Consider the following 18,959-nt stretch of genomic DNA (forward strand, 5'->3'; position numbering starts at 1 on the left):
ACTTTCAGACAATTGGCAGATAACGCAGGGTGAAAAATGTGAAGACCATGGCACGATCTGGAACAGTCTGAACAGCAGCTGGATGCAGATTCAAAAAGCAGTATTGGAATTTAACGTTTTAAGGAAATATTTTGGCAATGGGGAAACGGGGAGGGGAGTTGGTATAAATTTGCCACCTTTCTCGCGTGGGACAGTACTGCCCCAACTGGCTGAATGGCCACCAAATCCAGAGATACAACATTCCCAAAATAAAAACACCTGATGAAGGAGCAGCGCTCCGAAAGCTAGTGCTTCCAATTCAACCCGTTGGACTATAACTTGGTGTTGCGTGATTTTTAGCCAAAGAAAAAGCCGCAGTGATTTAATCATTTATTCACAATGATTGACAGTAGCTTCAGACCAGCAGCAGCAGCAGCGGTGGGCGGGGCTGGCGGACCACGCGGAAGCGGCTGGTCCTCCGACCAATGGGAGTGAACGAGAGGGCGGGGCGAGCAGGGTGGCACGTGACCCACAGCGCCGCTGGGCGCAGGCTCGGTGCGACTGCCTCCTGTGGCTGCTTGGGAGCTGCGCCCGGGAAAGTGGGCAGCCCGGCGTTAACCGGGAGGAAGAAATGGGTGAGTTTGTACTGGGGATCCTCTGATTGCGCGGGACGCAAGACCCGAGTTAGAAACTCGCGGTACCGCTTTTGCACCAAGGAGAAAACGGCTGCTGGCTTGAGGCGGTGTCAGGCCTCAGTTTGAAGATCGCCATCTTTGTTAGGGGCAATGTGTGGCAGGGCGCATGCGTATTCTCCTCCCTTGGCACGGGGCGATTTGAAGAGGAGCATTCACGCAGCAACCTTGCAAGAGAAATATTTGTTTCATTTGTAGATGTCTATCCTGGACTGACAGCGATTTCTTTTTTATTTTTGCTTTTTATCAATCTTGCTTTTGCAGGATATTAATTGAGAATAGGTTGCAGACCGGGATCTCCAAACAAGTTCTGACAGTCAGTGGAGTCATCACGATCTGAATACCACCGGCACTTAACTGTGCAAGGATAAAAGGTTTGTTCTTTTCTGCTTGTGGGAATATAACTCCGAAGCGTTTGTAACTCGAAAGCAGCAAGCTGTTGCAATTCGTGAAGAGGTCGCCCCTGAGGTATGTGCTGAGTTTTGCAATTGAGAACATAAGAAGCAGGAGCAGGCAGTCCGGCCCATTCCATAATGGGTCATCTTATCGTGGACTCAGATCCACTTATCCAGGCTCTCACTATATCCCTTAGTTACTGTGCTTTTTTTAGGAAAAAAGTCTACCTTAAAATGTTTAATGAAGTAACTGAACTACTTCACTGGGCAAGGAATTCCATAGGTTAATAACCCTCTCAATTCAGCAGGCCAGGCAGCATCCGAGGAGCAGGAAAATCGACGTTTCGGGCAAAAGTCTTTCATCAGGGCTGAAGGCAGGGAGCCTCCAGGGTGGAGAGATAAATGGGAGGGAAGTGGGGGTGGGGAGAAGGTAGCAAAGAGTACAATAGGTGGATGGCCGTGGGGGATGACGGTGATAGGTTAAAGAGTAGCTTCAGGACAGAGATGACCTGGGGATTGTGGTGAGAGAGAGATTCACTCAGATTCTTGTGGAGAGAGGACGAGAACTTCTTCACGGCAAAGTTAAAAATCTGATAATGTGTTGCTGGAAAAGCGCAGCAGGTCAGGCAGCATCCAAGGAACAGGAGAATCGACGTTTCGGGCATCAGCCCTTCTTCAGATGCCCGAAACGTCGATTCTCCTGTTCCTTGGATGCTGTCTGACCTGCTGCGCTTTTCCAGCAACACATTTTCAGCTCTGATCTCCAGCATCTGCAGTCCTCACTTTCTCCTCAAAGTTAAAAATCTCACAACACCAGGTTATAGTCCAACAGGTTGAATTGGAAGCACACTAACTGTCGGAGCGTCGCTCTGTCATCAGGTGGTAATGGAGGGCGCAATCCTAACAGAATTTATAGCAAAAATGAAAAGTGTAATGTAACTGAAATTATACATTGAAAAATTGATTGTCTGTTAAGCCCTTCATCTGTTAAAATACCATGATGGTTTCACTTCTTTCATGCGTAAATCACAAAACCTTTTTTAAAAAAAAGTTATATTCTCAGGTTAGCTGTTAACAATGGTGATAGCGAGATAATATGTTGAAGGTGTTAGCCCCCTGTGTTCTCTGTCTATGCCATGATGTTTGGATTGATTCTAATCTTAAAAAGTGAGATAATGGAGTTTTACATGAAGTCATGCAGTTTTTGAGCAAAATACAGTGTAACCCTGCAAGTACAAATTCACCCCACAAAATAGGTGTGCATGTGGGTCTTTGTCTATCTGTGTGTGTGTTTGTCTGTCTGGGTTGGGGGTTATGAGTGTGAGAAAGTGAAAGTGTACGTGTGTGTGTGTGTGTAGTGAGTGCAGAGTATCTTAAGTCTGTGAGGGGGTGCATATGGGAGTGTGTGTCTGGAAGGGTATGTGTGTGTATAGTGCAATGGTGATCACCTGTAATGTGACATGAACCCAAGGTCCTGGTTGAGGCCTTCCCTATGGGTACTAAACTTGGCTATCTGCCTCTGCTCGGCCACTTTTCACTGCTGCCTGTCCCAAAGTCCTCCTTGGAGGATGGTCACCCGAAGGTCCAAGGTCGAATGTCCTGGACCACTGAAGTGTTCCCCAACTGGGAGGGAACACTGCTGTCTCTTGATTGTTGTGCGGTGCCCATTCATCCGTTGTCGTAGCCTTTGCTCGGTTTCCCCAATGTACCATGCCTCTGGGCATCCTTGCCTGCAACGTATAAGATAGACAACGTTGGCTGAGTCACATGAGTACCTGCCATGTACAAAGTGGGAGGTGTCCTCACGTGTAATGCTGGTATCTATGTCCACACTCCGACACGTCTTGCAGCACCTACCGTGACAGGGTTGTATGGAGTTGTCCTGAGAGCTAGGCAGCTTGCTACAAACAACGACCTGTTTGAGGTTTGGCGGTTGTTTAAAGGCTACTATCCTACAACTCATCCGCTTTATCCTTGATCACAACTTCTTCACCTTTGACGTCCAGTTCTCCATCCAGACACATGGAACAGCTATGGGGATCAAATTTGCACCCCAATATGCCAACACTTTTATGCACAGGTTCGAACAAGGCTTCTTCTCTATGCAGGATCTTCAACTAACACTATGCATCAGTTACATTGACAACATTTTTCTTCCTCTGCACCCATGGCGAAGAGTCACTGATAAAACTACACAGTGACATCAACAAGTTTCATCCCACCATCAAACTCACCATGGACTACTCTCGACTATCCGTCTCAATCTTGGACACATGCATCTCCATCAAGGAGGGACAGCTCTGCACCACACTCTACCGCAAACCCATAGACAACCTCACAATACTACACTTCTCCAGCTTCCACCCAAAACATTAAAACAGCCATCCCCTATGGACAAGCCCTACGCGTACACCGGCTGTGCTCAGATGAGGAGGAACGTGACGGACACCTGGAAGTACTCAGGGATGCCCTCACAAGAACATAGTATGATGCCCAACTCATCGGCCAGTTCCAACGTGCCACAGCAAGGAACCGTAATGACCACCTCAGGAGACAGACACGTGCTGCAACTGACAGGGTACCCTTCATTGTTCAGTATTTCCCAGGAGCTGAAAAACTACGCCATGTTCTTCATGACCTGCAACACATTATCGATGAGGATGAGCACCTCACCAAGACCTTCCCCACACTTCCACTACTAGCTTTGAACAACCGCCAAACCTCCAAATAGATCATTGTTCGTAGCAAGCTGCCCGGCCCTCAGAGCAACACCATACAACCCTGTCACTGTAGGCACTGCAAGTCTGTCAGAGTGTGGACATAGACACCACAGTTATGCGTGGGGACACCTCCCACCTTGTACATGGCAGGTACTCATGTGACTCAGCCAACCGTTGTCTATCTTATACGTTGCAGGCAAGGATGCCCGGAGGCATGGTACATTGGGGAAACCAAGCAAAGGCTACAACAACGGATGAATGGACACCGCACAACAATCAAGAGACAGGAGTGTTCCCTCCCAGTTGGGGAACACTTCAGTGGTCCAGGACATTCGACCTCGGACCTTCGGGTGATCATCCTCCTAGGCGGACTGCGGGACAGGCAGCAGAGGAAAGTGGCCGAGCAGAGGCTGATAGCTAAGTTCAGTACCCATAGGGAGGGCCTCAATCGGGACCTTGTGTTCATATCACATTCCAGGTGATCACCATTGCACTATAAACACACACACTCACACGCACATGCGCATGCACAGACACCCACACACACCCTTACAGACACACTCACTCCCACACTCTCACATGCACACCCTCACTGACTTAAGACACTCTGCACTCACGACACACACACATACACTTTCTCACGCTCTCAACCCCCAACCCAGACAGACACACACACAGATATATTCTGTGGGGTGAATGTGTACTTTCAGGGTTACATTGTACTTTGCTCAAAAACTGCATGCATTCATGTAAAACTGCTACCTCACTTTTTAGATTAGAATCAATCTGAACATCATGGCGTTGGCAGAGAACATAGGGGGCTAACACCTTCAATATATTGTCTAGCTGTATCGCCATTGTTAACACTGAAAAATTGCTTTGAAAGCCCTCCACTGAGGAAGGTGATATTGGACTGAGAGGGATTCCTCCCTGCCTGTCACTCCTGCCTGCTTCCGAAAAGAGAGAGTGGCAGAGAAACACAGAACAAAAGTGTCCAAGTATCAGATATACAAATGTTGAACACAATGTCCTCCTCATATCCGTGCTGGTCATCAAGCATCTATTTATTCTGGTCTCATTTTCTGGCACTCTACATGTGACCAACATTGGTAGTGCCTTGTATGATTTAGCTAAACGCTTCTTCAAGGTTAGAACATAGAACGTTACAGCGCAGTCCAGGCCCTTCAGCCCTCAATGTTGTGCCGATTTGTGGAACTGATCTGAAGCCTACCTAACTACACTCTTCCATTGTCATCCATATGTTCATCCAATGACCATTTAAATCCCCTTGAAAGTTGGTGAGTCTACTACTGATGCAGGCAGGGCATTCCATGCCCTTACTACCCTCTGATGAAATAACCTACCTCTGACCTATATCTGCCACCCTTCACTTTAAAACGATGTCCCCTTATGCTAGTCATCACAATCAGAGGAAAAAGGCTCTCACTGTCCACCCTATCGAATCCTCTGATCATCTTGTCTGTCTCTATTAAGTCACCTCTTAACCTCCTCCTCTCGAACAAAATCAGCCTAAAGTCCCTTAGCCTTTCCTCATAAGCCCTTTCCTCCATTCCAGGCAACCTTCTGGTAAATCTCCTCTGCATCCTTTCCAAATGCTTCCATGTCCTTCCTATAATGCAGTGACCAGAACTGTACGCAATAGTCCAAGTTTAGCCGCACCAGAGTTTTGTACAGCTGCAACATGACCTCATAGCTCCAAAATTCAATCCCTCTACCAATAAAAGCTAACACACCGTACACCTTAACAACCCTGTCAACCTGGGTGGCAACTTTTGGGGATCTATTCACATGGACGCTGAGATCTCTCTGCTCATCTACACGACCAAGAATCTTACCATTAGCCCAGTACTTTGTGTTCCTGTTACTCCTTTTGAAGTGAATCACTTTACACTTTTCTGCATTAAACTCCATTTACCACCACCAGTCTATCTCTGCAACTTATCCATATCCCTCTGTAACCTGCAACAGCCTTCCGCACTGTCTACAACTCCACCGACTTTAGTGTCATCTGCTCATTTACTAACCCATCCTTCTACGCCCTCATCCAGGTCATTTATAAAATGACCAACAGCAGTGGCCCCAAAACAATCCTGCGGTTTACCACTGGTAACTAAACTCCAGGATGAACATTTCCCGTCAGTCACCTTTCTTTCAGCCAGCCAATTTCTGATCCAAACTGCGGAATCGCCCTTAGTTCCATGCTTCTGTATTTGCGCAATAGCCTACCGTAGCGAACCTTAACAAATGCTTTACTGAAATCCATAAACACCACATCAAAGAACAAAGAAAATTTACAGCCCAGGAACAGGCCCTTCGGCCCTCCAAGCCTGAGCCGATCCAAATGTACTGTCTCAACCTGTCGGTCAATTCCTAAGCATCTATACCCCTCTGCTCCCCACCTACTCATGCAAGTGTCCAGACGCATCTTAAATGAAGCTACCATGCCTGCCTCTACCACCTCTGCTGGCAACGCATTCCAAACGCCCACCACTCTCTATGTGAAGCACTTGCCACGTGTATCCCCCTTAACTTTCCACCTCTCACCTTGAAAGCGTGACCTCTCGTTATTGAACCCTTCACCCTGGGGAAAAAGCTTCACCCTATCTATACCTTTCATGATTTTATAAACCTCAATTTCCTTTTGTTTTCTCGTGAAAATAAACCTAACCTGCTCAACCTCTCTTCATAGCTAGCACCTTCCATACCAGGCAACATCCTCGTAAACCTTCTCTGCACCCTCTCCAAAGCGTCCACATCCTTTTGGTAATTTGGCGTCCAGAACTGTACGCAGTATTCTAAATGTGGCCGAACCAATGTCTTGTACAATTTTAACATGACTTGACAGCTCTTATACTCCATACCCTGTTCAATGAAGGCAAGCATACTATATGCCTTCTGGACCACCCTATCTACCTGTGCAGCAGCCTTCAGGGTACAATGGACCTGCACTCCCAGATCTCTCTGCCCATCAACTTTTCCAAAGGCTCTTCTATTCATTGTATAATTTGCTCTAGAATTAGACTTGTCTAAATGCATCACCTCACATTTGTCTGGATTGAAAGCCATCTGCCACTTTTCCGCCCAACTCTCCAGTCTGTCTGTATTCTCCTGTATTCTCTGACAGTCCCTTATGCTTTCTGCTACTCCACCAATCTTCGTGTCATCTGCAAACTTACTGATCATACCAACAGTACCCTTTTCTAGATCATTTATGTATATTACAAACAACAGTGGCCCCAATACTGACACCTGTGGAACACCACTGGTCACCTTTCTCCATTTTGAGAAACTCCCTTCAACTGCTACTCTGTCTCCTGTTGCTCAACCAGTTCTTTATCCACCTAGCTACAACATGCTGCACACCATGTGACTTCACTTTCTCCATTAGTCTACAATGGGGAACCTTATCAAACACCTAACTAAAGTCCATGTATATGACATGAACAGCCCTTCCTTCATCTATCAACTTGGTCACTTCCTCGAAGAACTCTATCAAGTTGGTAAGGCACGATCTCCCCAGCACAAAACCATGTTGCCCATCACTGATAAGCTCATTCCTTTCCAAATATAAATAGATCCTACCCCTCAGTGCCCTCTCCAACAACTTCCCCACCACCAACGTCAGGCTCATTGGTCGGTAGTTACCTGGAATATCTCTACTACCCTTCTTGTACAGGGGGACAACATGAGCAACCTTCCAGTCCGCCAGTACCTCACCTGTATTTCAGGATGCCACAAAGATATCTGTCAGAACCCCAGCTATTTCCTCTCTCCCCTCCCTCAGCAACGTGGGATAGATCCCATCCGGTCCTGGGGATTTGTCCACCTTAATAACCTCTAGCATACCCAACACATCTTCCCTACTTATGCAAACTTCTATCTCTAATCTCAAGATTCATCACGTTCCTCTCCTCAGTGAACACTGATGCAAAGTAATCATTCAGAATCTCACCCATTCTCAGGTTCGGCACACAGCCTTCCTTCGTTATCTTTTAGTGGACCAATCCTTTCTCTAGCTACCCGCTTGCTTCTTATATAAGAATAAAATGCTTTGGGATTTTCCTTAATTCTGCTAGCTAAAGCTATTTCATGACCCCTTTTAGCCCGCTTGATTCCTTGTTTAAGACTTGTCCGACTCTTCTGATATTCCTTCAGGGCACATTCTGTTCTTAGCTGTTTGAACTTATGTACACTTCCCTTTTCCGTAGTCGTACAATTTCATCCATGGTTCACTAATCTTGCCCTTCCTATCCTTTGCCTTCAACAGGACATGCCTATCCTGCACTGCTGTTAAGCTATCTTTGAAAGTCTCCCACATCTTAAATGTGGACTTCCCTTCAAATAACTGTGTTCAATCCCCATTTCCCAGCTCCTGCCTAATTTTGATATAATTGGCCTTGGCCCAGTTTAGCACTCTTCCCTTAGGGCTGCTCTCTTCTTTATCTACGAGTTTTATAAAACGTACAGATTTCTGGTCACTGTTCCCAAAGAAATCCCCCACCGCAACTTCTCCACTTGACCTGTCTCATTCCCCAGTACCAGGTCCAATATGACCCCTTCCCTCGTCGGACTGTTGACATACTGGATGCTCTCCTGGATGCTTCGTACAAATTCCCCTCCATCCAGACCTCTGACGCTAAGTGTATTCCAGTCAATGTTGGGAAAATCAAAATCTCCCATCACCACTACCCTATTGCCTATGCATCTCTTCATAATCTGTTTACCTGTTTGTTCTTCTACCTCACGCGCACTGTTGGGCAGTCTGTAATACAGCCCCAACAATGTAACTGCACCCTTCTTATTTCTCAGCTCCACCCATAATGCCTCACTACCCAAGACCGCCATAGTGTCCTCCTTTAGCACAGCCGTGATCTCGTCCCTGACCAGCAATGCCAGTCCACCCCCCACTTTTACTTCCCTCCCTATCCTGTCTGAAGTGTCTATGTCCTGGAACATTTAGTTGCCAATTATCATGCCCTTCCTTCAACCAAGTCGCTGTGATGACAAGAATGTCATACTCCCAGGCACTAATCCAAGCCCCAAGTTCATCCGCCTTACACACTATACTCCTTGCATTAAAGTAGATGCATTTCAGGCCACCAGTTCTTTTGCGCTCACCTGCTGTCTGCCTATTCTTCCCTTTATTAATGCTATCTTCATAATTCTTACAGTCTCCAGTCTCCACCTTGCTGCCTACTTGTTTTCTCTTCTGGTTCCCAGTCCCCTGCCACATCAGTTTAAAACCTCCCCAATAGCAGTAGCAAAAACTCCCCCAAGGACATTGAGGGAGTTACCCTTCCCCCTCATCCACCTGTTTGATCACCTTCTGAAAGAACACAATAAGGTTTGTGAGGCACGACTTACCCTTCACAAAGCTATGTTGACTATCCCTAATCAAATTATTCCTTCCTAGATGATTACCAATCCTATCTCTTATAATCCTTTCCAACACTTTACCTAGAACCGAAGGCTCACTGGTCTGTAATTACCAGGGTTGTCTCTACTCCCCTTCTTGAACACGGGAACAAAACTTGCTATCCTCCAGTCTTCTGGAACTATTCCTGTAGACAATGATGACATAAAGATCAAAGCCAAAGGCTCAGCAAACTCCTCCCTGGCTTCCCAGAGAATCCCAGGATAAATGCCATCCGGCCTAAGGGACTTAACTGTTTTGACTCTTTCCAGAATTGCTAACATCTCCTCCTGATGAACCTCAATCCTGTCTAGTCTAGTAGCCTGTATCTCCGTATTCTCCTCGACAACGTTTTCTTTTTCCTCTGTGAATGCTGACGAAAAATATTCACTTAGCGCCTCCCCGATCTCTTCGGACTCCACGCACAACTTCCCGCTATTGACCTTGACAGGCCCGAACTGTCTCTTTTATTCCTGACGGAGAAGAGAAAGCTTTAGGATTTTATTTGATCCTGCCTGCCATAGACTTCTCATATGCCCTTCTGGCTCTTCTTCGTGCTCTCTTTCTGTCCTTCCTGGCTAACTTGTAACAGTCAAGTGCCCTAACTGAGCCTTCGTGTCTCATCTTTACATAATCCTCCTCCTTCCTCTTGATAAAGAGATTCAACGTCTTCAGTAAACCACGGTTCCCTCTCTTGACCGCTTCCATCCTGCGTGACATGTACATACTTATCAATAGATGTTCCTTGAACAGGCTCCATATTTCAATTGTGCCCAGGCCCTGCAGTTTCCTTTCCCATCCAATGCATCCTAAACCCTACCTAATCATGTCAAAATTGTCTTTCCCCCAGTTATAATTCTCGCCCTGTGGTATTTACCTATCCCTTTCCATCGCTAAAGTAAACAACTGAACTGTGGTCACTAGCACCAAAGTGCTCACCTATCTCCAAATGTAACACCTGCCCTGGTACATTACCCAGTACCAAATCCAATATGGCTTTGCCTCGAGTTGGCCTATCTACATACTGTGTCAGGAAACCCTCATGTATACATTGGACAAAAACTGACCTATCTAAGGTACTCAAAATATGGTGTTTCCAATCAATATTAGGAAGGTTAAAGTCCCCCGTAACAACTACCATGTTACCCTCGCTCCCATTGAGGATCATCTTTGCATCTTTTCCTCGACATCTCTGGAATTTTTCAGAGATTTTTGAAAACTCCCAACAGGGTGACCTGTCCTTGCCTGTTTCTACCCTCAGTCCATATTACCTCAGTAGATGAGTCCTCATCAAACGTCCTTTCTGCCACCATAAATACTGTCCTTAACCAACAATGCCGCCACCTCCACTTTTCCCACCTTTCCTGCTGTTCTGTGGTTTAGATGTTTCATTAACTTGCAACAACCATTTCTGTTCCTGCTCTATCCATGTCTCCGAAATGGCCGCAACATCGAAGTCCCAGGTACCAACCCATGCTGCACCTTTATTCCAGATGCTTCTGGCGTTGAAGTAGACACATTTCAAACCACCTTCCTGCTTGCCAGTACACTCCTGTGACCTTGGAGCCTCATTCATGACCTTCGAACACTCAACCTCCTGTACAGTGGAGCCACAATTCAGGTTCCTCCCGCTGACTTAGTTTAAATCCTCCTGAAGAACATTTAGCAAACCTCCACCGCTCACCTGCCTCCCCAGGATATTGGTACCCCTCTGGTTCAGGTGTAGACTGTCGCATTTTTCGAGGTCCCACCCCACCCCAGAATGAGCCCCAATTATCCAGGGTATCTGAATTCCTCCCTCCTGCACCATCTCTTTAGCCATGTGTTCAACTCCTTTCTCTCCCTGTTCCTCACCTCGCTAGCAGGTGGCACGGGTAACAAACCAGAGACAACAACTCTCTTAGAGCTAGAACAAAGATTGTAATGATTCCTGCATCTGTCACCATTTTAAGTACTGCCAGACCTGCTGAACATCTCCAGCATTTTCAGATCTTAGTCTGGATTTCTGCCATTTTGCACAAGCACTTTGTGTCAGAGAATTAGCAAACAAACAGACTCATTGGTCTAACTTTTCCATACTGACCGGTTCTAAACTGATCTACCCCAATTAGCCAGCTTTGGCTTATATCCCCTTAAACGCTCACTGTTCATGTACCCATCCAGATGCCTTTTAAATGTTGTAATTGTCCGGGTCTCCTCTGCTCACTCATTTCATATGCAAATCATCCTCTGTGTGGAAAAAATTGCCCCTCCGGTCTCTTTCAAATCTTTCCCCTCCCACCTTAAACCTATATCCACTAGTTTTAAGCCCCCTTACCCCGGTGAAAAGGATGTTGGCTACTCACCCAATCCACGCTCTTCATGATTTTATAAACCTCAACAAGATCATTCCTCAGCCTCTGACACTCCACGCAAAAAGAGCCGCAGCCTATTCAGCCTTTTCCCTATAGCCCAATTCTAAATCCCAGCAATAAATCTTTTTTCTGAATGTTTAAGTTTCACAATACCTTTCCTACTGCAGGGAGAGCAGAACTGCATCTTCCAAACCAGCGTCTAATGCCGCCACAACCTGACCTCCCAACTCCTACAGTCAGTGCGCTGACCAATAAAGGCAAGTATTCCAAATGCTGCTTTCACCACCCTGTCTGCTTGCAACTCCACTTCCAAGGAACTGTGTACTTGTTCTTAGCCCTTGGGGTGGATTAAAGGGGCAGGGGAGAAAACAGGAACAGGACTGAGTAGTTGTGTAAAACATGTCTGCTTCATACCTGTCTCTCCCACCTTCATCACTATCTGTTGTTTTCTGCAGTGACTGGTTTCCTTCCCTGTAGGACATTTATTTAACCAGTTTGTTTTAATGAAATCCCAGCAGTTTCCCTCGGTATCATCTCCACAAATTGCTCTCTGTTTCATAGCTTGTGTTTTCCTCTAATTTCTCTTCATGCTTTTGTTTTGTGTTTGTGATTTGCAATCGGAGACTTCAAATGAAACCACATCCGGATCTGACTGCCACTCTGTTTCATCATAACCTAATTTTTCCTCAGGATTTTGAACATTGAAGGAAAAAGCATTGTTCACAGCGGAAGAAACGCGCGTCGTCTGCACGTGGAAGAGTCGGTGAGGGCTCATCTGACATGTCCAAACGCCAGCGCAATCACCCGCGGGAGAGACGGTGGAAATGTGAGGATTGTGGGAAGGGATTTCTTTACCCATCCCAGCTGAAAACTCACCAACGCAGCCACACTGGGGAGAGCCTGTGGAAATGTGGGGATTGTGGGCGGGGATTTCTTTACCCATCAGAACTGGAAACTCACCAACGCAGCCACACTGGGGAGAAACCATTCACCTGCTCTGATTGTGGGATGGGATTCAGTCAGTCATCCCACTTGCGAATACACCAGCGGGTTCACACTGGGGAGAGACCATTCACCTGCTCCGTGTGCGGGAAAGCGTTCTCTCAGTCGTCTGACCTGCGGATCCACCAGCGCGTTCACACTGGGGAGAGGCCGTTCACTTGCTCCGACTGTGGGAAAGGATTCACTTCTTCTTCCAGCCTGCTGAAGCATCAACGAATTCACACTGGGGAGAGGCCATTCACCTGTTCTGAATGTGGGAAAGGGTTCAACTACACGTCTAAACTACTGATACACCAGCGGATTCACACTGGGGAGAAACCATTCACCTGTCCTGAATGTGGGAAAGGATTCAATCGCTCCTGTAATCTGCAGATACACCAGCGCATTCACACCGGGGAGAGACCATTCACGTGTTCGGATTGTGGGAAAGCATTCAATTGCTCATCGAGACTGCTGATACACCAGCGAGTCCATACCAGAGAGACACCATTCAGCTGCCCTGATTGATTGATTGATTGTGTAAAGCATTCACTCAGTCAAGCATCCTGCTGAGACACCAGCCCATTTACTCTGTGGAGAGACTGTTCACTTCACTTGTTCTGTAAATGGGAAGAGATTTTGAACTGTTAGCACCACAGTGAAACGACACTGGGTGGATCCTGTTCACCACCTGTTCTGCTTGTGTAAACATCTTTGCTGTTTGCGAGCACGTCAGCAAATTCAAAAGAGCCATAGGTGAAGGGTTTTGCTTTTTCCACACATTAAGGAATAAACCTTGGTCATTGAGCCATGTACATTCATGTTATTAAACCCTGATCCATTTAAAGGGCTGATATTCTGGATAAATCACTGATGCAATTGGGTAGGATGGGTTTGAAAATAATCAAAATGTTACTCTATATCAACACAAGATTGTCCACCCACATATTGTTTACATAGGCGGCCGTTCGGCCCTTTGTGTCTGTTCCAGCATTCATCACGATCGTGGCTGATCTTCCTACTCAATAGCCCTACTTTTCTGTTCTCCCCATAAACCTTGATCCCATTAGCCCCAAGTGCTGTATCTAGCTGCCTCTTGAATACATTCAATGTCTTGGCATCAACTACTTCCACAAGCTCACCACTCTTTGGGTGCAGAAATGTCACCTCATCTCCAACCTAAACGGTCCACCCGGAGTCCGCAGACTGTGGAAGCACCCACCATTGGGAATATCTTCCCTGTCTCGTCCTGTTAGAATTTTATAAGTGACTATTAGATTCTTACCCCTCACCCCCCACCATTCATCTGAACTCCAGTAAAAGCAATCCTAACCTAATTGATGTGTCCTTATACGTCAGTCCAGCCATCCCCGGATCAGGCTGGGTAAACCTTTGCTGCACTCCCGCGAGAGCCCGAGCATCCTTCCTCAGAAAAAGCAAGCAAAACTGTTCACAATATTCTCGGTGTGGCCTCCCCACCACCCTGCATAACTGTCGTGACACATCCCTGCTCCTGTACTCTTTGCCTTCTTTCCGAAGGGATTTTGAAGTTCATCTGGATTGCCTAAACAAAACGAGTTCCCTTGTAACTGTCAACGTTGGATGTTAATGCATTTGGGGTTTATATCTAAACCGTGCTTTCTGGAGCGATTTCTGATGATCTTTGTAAAACGTCACAGGTTCAGTTACCTATGTGTGATTTAAAAATAGTACAAATCAGCTGTTTGTTAAAATAAGTTGCATCAGGTCTTTTTTTTTCCCTACTTGTGAAGGTCTTAGCGATAAGCAAATCAGCACCCTTCACATGAGCGGTTGGGAGAAAGAGCCTGAAAAGCTGCAAGTTTAGTTACAAGTACTGTTGACAAGTAGGTGAGATCCAGAGAAAATGGACAAAATGTAAGAAGAGAAGAATCAATGAGTGAGCAAGGAAGGCATCAATATTACAGGCCAGTTCATGTACAAAGGAGTTAGGGTCGAGTCATAGAGATGTACAGCACAGAAACAGACCCTTAGTTCAACTCGTCCATGGTGACCAGGTATCCTAACCTAATCTAGTCCCATTTGCCAGTACCCGGCCCATATCCCTCCAAACCCTTCCTATTCATATACGTCCAAATGCCTCTTAAATGTTTCAATTGTACCAGCCTCCACCACATCCTCTGGCAACTCAATCCATACTCATACCACCCGCTGTGTGAAAAAGTTGCCCCTTAGGTTTTTTTTATATCTTTCCACTCTTACCCTAAACCTATGCCCCTCTAGTTCTGGACTCCCCGCCCCCAGGGAAAAGATCCTATCCGTGCCTCTCATAATTTTGTAAACCTCTGTGAGGTCACCCCTCAGCCTCTGACGCTCCAGGGGAAACAGCCCCAGCCTGTTCAGCCTCTCCCTGTAGCTCAAATCCACCAACCCTGGCAACATCTTTGTAAATCTTTTCTGAACCTGTTCAATTTTCACAACATCTTTCCGTTAGGAAGGAGACCAGAATTGCATACAATATTCCAACAGTGGCCTAACCAATGTCCTGTGCAGCTGCAACATGACCTCCCAACTCCTGTACTCAATACTCTGACCAATAAAGGAAAGCATACCAAACACCTTATTCACTATCCTATCCACCTGCGACTCCACTTTCAAGGAGCTATAAACCTGCACTCCAACATCTCTTTGTTCAGCAACACTCCCTAGGACCTTACTATTAAGTGTATAAGTCCTGCTAAGATTTGCTTTCCCAAGATGCAGCACCTTGCATTTATCTGAATTAAATACTTGGCCCATATCCCTCTAAATCCTTCCTATTCGTACACCCATCCGGATGCCTGTTAAATGCTGTAATTGTGCCAGCCACCACCACTCCCTCTGATAGCTCATTCCGTACACACACCACCCTCTGCATGCAAAAGGTGCCCCTTAGGTCCTTCTATTATATCATTCCCCTCTCACTCTAAAGCTGGTTTGACGTGGTTGAATCGCATTGATTTTAACACTTGCGGTTTAATGAACAAGGCCGATGAGTTGAGGACACAAATTAAAAATGGAATGTGATGACACTGCTCTCACTGAGACATTGTTGAGGTCGAGACAGGGTTTGAAGCTCAATATCCAGGAAACGGGATATTCATGTGAGACAAGTGAATGAGGCAAAAGAAGAGGTGTCTCTGTTTGTGATGTTTAGGGAATGTTAGACTGCCTGTAACTGAGTAGTACAAACTGGGTTGTTATGACTGGCCAAACTGAGTAGCATAGGCTGGCTGCACACAACTGTTGCTGACAGCAGGATTTTATTGAGGTGGCCATTAATAGCATTTGACTCTGTAAGCCGTAGAGAAAACAATTAACATTTGCACCTAACACAAAAGGTGACAACATTAGACACATGACAATAGGGATGAAGGGCTTTTGCCCGAAACGTCGATTTCGCTGCTCCTTGGATGCTGCCTGAACTGCTGTGCTCTTCCAGCCCCACTAATCCAGAATCTGGTTTCCAGCATCTGCAGTCATTGTTTTTACCAAAATGACAATAGGTGCTGGAGTAGGCCATTCGGCCCTTCAAGCCAGCACCACCCATTCATTATGATTATGGCTGATCATCCACAATCAGTATCCTGTTCCTGCCTTATCCCCATAACCCCAAAACACGTGATGAGTCCGCAAAAGGATTCAAACCAGACCACGAACAGTTAAGCAAGCAGAGCGCAAACGCTTAATTCTCTGCCTCTCTCCGCTCGTTTAAGATATGGGAATCCGTTCGACCTCACGACATTGTTGAAAATGATCCAAAGTCAATGTTCTTTTGTCTTCCCTGGAATGAGGAATTTCTAATTAATTGTCAGTTTCGGCAAATGTTTCTCTTGACAGCAGTCATTGTTAAAGTTTCAACAACATCATTGTGACTGTGATTGGGCTCGGGGCCTGTCAATCTCATTGAAAATGCTGTGTGTGTGTGAAAGACAGCCAAAGACCGAGCAACAGCTCGGCTTTGCTGACCAATAGTCATCAAAGTGGGGTGGGGCGTGTGTTCTCGAAGTTGAAATGAAAGACCTTCTGAAGCCTGTGGGTGTGTCTTTTTTTGTGTGTGACTTTGGTGCCGCTTTGTTTTCCTGAGTGCTGTCACTGAGCTGTAACTAAGCAAAAAAAAAAGTAACATTTTGAATCCGCCCCGCATCTGGTACGCTCTTTGAAAGATATGATATCAGGGGATTTGTTACAATGATGAGAGATGATATCTGAGAAAATGCTTTAATCAAACTCCTGTGGGTACAGTTTGTAGAGCTGGTAAAGAGGCAATTTTCGGGAAAATCTAAACATAAGATCGTGATAGTGGGGGATTTTTAACTTCCCCAACATTAACTGTGGTCACCCCTCTGTGAAAGGTTTAAAGGAAATTTTAAAATGGGTGCAGGACAGCAGCTGAGGCCAGTTATATAGAAATCCCAACCAGGAAGGGGGAGCTCTTACAACCAATTTTAGATCACAAAGACAGACAAATCTTTAAAATAGCGCGTTGGGTGGGGGGGGTGGGGGGGGGGGGGGGTGGGGGGGGTGGGGGGGGGGGGTGGGGGGGGTGGGGGGGGGTGGGGTGGGGAAGCGATTCAGGAATGTTTTGGAGAAAGAAAAACAAAGATGGACCTCACATCAGAGTTGTAATAAGGTTGATTTTAATAAGATCAGGCATGATTTGGTCGGAGTGTACAGGGAGCAGATATTGTCAGGTAAATGTGCATCAGGGAAATCAAATGGGGAGATATGGAGAACTAGAAGGGGCTGTAGCGATGGGAGGAGCATACAAAGGCAGACAGGGTTTTCGACGGGGTAGGATATTACTTTATGAAAATGTTGAGCAACTGAAGGAAGATACAGAGATTGGGAGGACTGGAGGTATTGGAGCAGGTTTGACATATATGAAGTGATGTAGAGTTTTAAGGAGGAGGTTATCGTGATAGGGAGCACTGCCAGATCCTGAGTAAGTTACGGAGGGTTGTGGGGATTGAAGGAGGTTACGGAGATAGTAAACTGAAGGAAAATGCTCAGTTGTTTTAAAGGTACATTAATGGTTAAAGGATAACAAAGTAAAAAGTAGTGCCCATTAAATCCAAGCACATATTCTCCCTGATTTGTCTTTATCACAAGTGAGCACTGATGCAAAGTATTCGTTCAGAACTAGGCCTACATGGTACATAGAACATAGAACAATACAGCGCAGAACAGGCCCTTCAGCCCTCAATATTACACCAACCTGTGAAATATTCTCAGCTCGTCCCCCTACACTATCCCATCATCATCCATGTGCTTATCCAAGGATTGTTTAAATCTCCCTAATGTGGCTGAGTTAACTGCATTGTCAGGCAGGGGATTCCACGCCCTTACCACTCTCTGTGTGAAGAGTCTGCCTCTGACATCTGTCTTAAATCTATCACCCCTCAATTTGTAGTTATGTCACCTCGTACAAGCTGACATCATCATCCTAGGAAAAAGACACTCACTGTCTACCCTATCTAATCTGATGTATGCCTCTATCAAATCCCCTCTTCGCCTTCTTCTTTCCAATGAGAACAGACCCAAGTCTCTCAGCCTTTCCTCATAAAACCTCATAAGATATCCTTTGGGTCCACGCAGATTACTGCTGTGGTTCCTGAAATAAAATAGCATAAAGCTGAAGAAGGTTTGAAGTAGTCTGGCTACCTTAAATTAGAATAAACGTCCAGAGTCTAGGTGAAATGGATCCTATACTGTTGGGAGAAGTTGTTGGAACAAAATAGCAGGGATGCATGCAAAAATTCCAATTCCCTGCTGACCACAGGAAAGGGCTGTAGGACTGAAGGATTGTCAAAATGCAACTTTCAATCAAGAAGGCAGCAAGGGATAAATTGAGAAACTACGAGCCAGTCGGTCTCACTGTAACGATGGGTAAACTATTGGAAGGACAGAATTAATTCAGAAGCATTAGTAGCTTTTTGTTTAGAGTCTCATGGGATAACTGTGCAGTGAGCAACCTTTGAGTGAAATTGTTTTGCAGCCAAAACCCCCATTGACAATCCAGGCCTGAGTCACAGAGTATGCTGATAGGAATACGAAATAGGCTTCCTTCTCTGGCTGGTCGATTAATCACTAATGTTCTGATTAACACCCAAATGCAATGGTAAAATATCCTGTCCAAAAATGTTGCTTCTCACTGATCCAGATCGAATTCAGTTTACCACTGCTCAACCCATCTAAACCAGCCTGTCTTTATCCTCCAGTAAACTCAGGCTATCCTCCTCACTACTTGTCATCAATTACTTTTGTATCGTCTGCAAACTAACTGAATAACCCTCTGCATTTAAGTCTAAATCATTTATAGAAACCAAAAACAACAAGGGCTCGCCACAGAGCACTGTGGTACTCTCACTAGACAGGAGGTTCCA

The 18,959-nt window shown here is 45.9% G+C and overlaps 1 protein-coding gene across 3 annotated transcripts; it reads left to right on the plus strand.

Moving 5' to 3' along the window:
• The first annotated feature begins 505 nt into the window (after window positions 1–505).
• Window positions 506–13,370, plus strand: LOC140460204 (uncharacterized). 3 transcript variants are annotated; one of them, XM_072554618.1, is made up of 4 exons: window positions 506–614; window positions 936–1,045; window positions 3,983–4,207; window positions 12,265–13,370. In XM_072554618.1, exon 4 carries the CDS (start codon window positions 12,355–12,357, stop codon window positions 13,081–13,083), a length of 729 nt encoding a protein of 242 aa, XP_072410719.1. In that variant the 5' UTR covers window positions 506–614; window positions 936–1,045; window positions 3,983–4,207; window positions 12,265–12,354; the 3' UTR covers window positions 13,084–13,370. The 3 variants fall into 3 exon arrangements, with proteins under 3 accessions (XP_072410719.1, XP_072410718.1, XP_072410720.1); XM_072554617.1 differs by lacking the exon at window positions 3,983–4,207; XM_072554619.1 differs by lacking the exons at window positions 506–614; window positions 936–1,045; window positions 3,983–4,207 and adding an exon at window positions 1,067–1,139.
• The last annotated feature ends 5,589 nt before the right edge of the window (window positions 13,371–18,959 follow it).

Source organism: Chiloscyllium punctatum, chromosome 36 (genome assembly GCF_047496795.1).
Source record: "Chiloscyllium punctatum isolate Juve2018m chromosome 36, sChiPun1.3, whole genome shotgun sequence".
Classification (NCBI taxonomy): Eukaryota; Metazoa; Chordata; class Chondrichthyes; order Orectolobiformes; family Hemiscylliidae; genus Chiloscyllium; species Chiloscyllium punctatum.

Excerpts from the sequence above, each read along its gene's own strand:
- LOC140460204 (XM_072554618.1), top strand. The coding sequence starts at position 12,355 with ATGTCCAAACGCCAGCGCAATCACCCGCGGGAGAGACGGTGGAAATGT.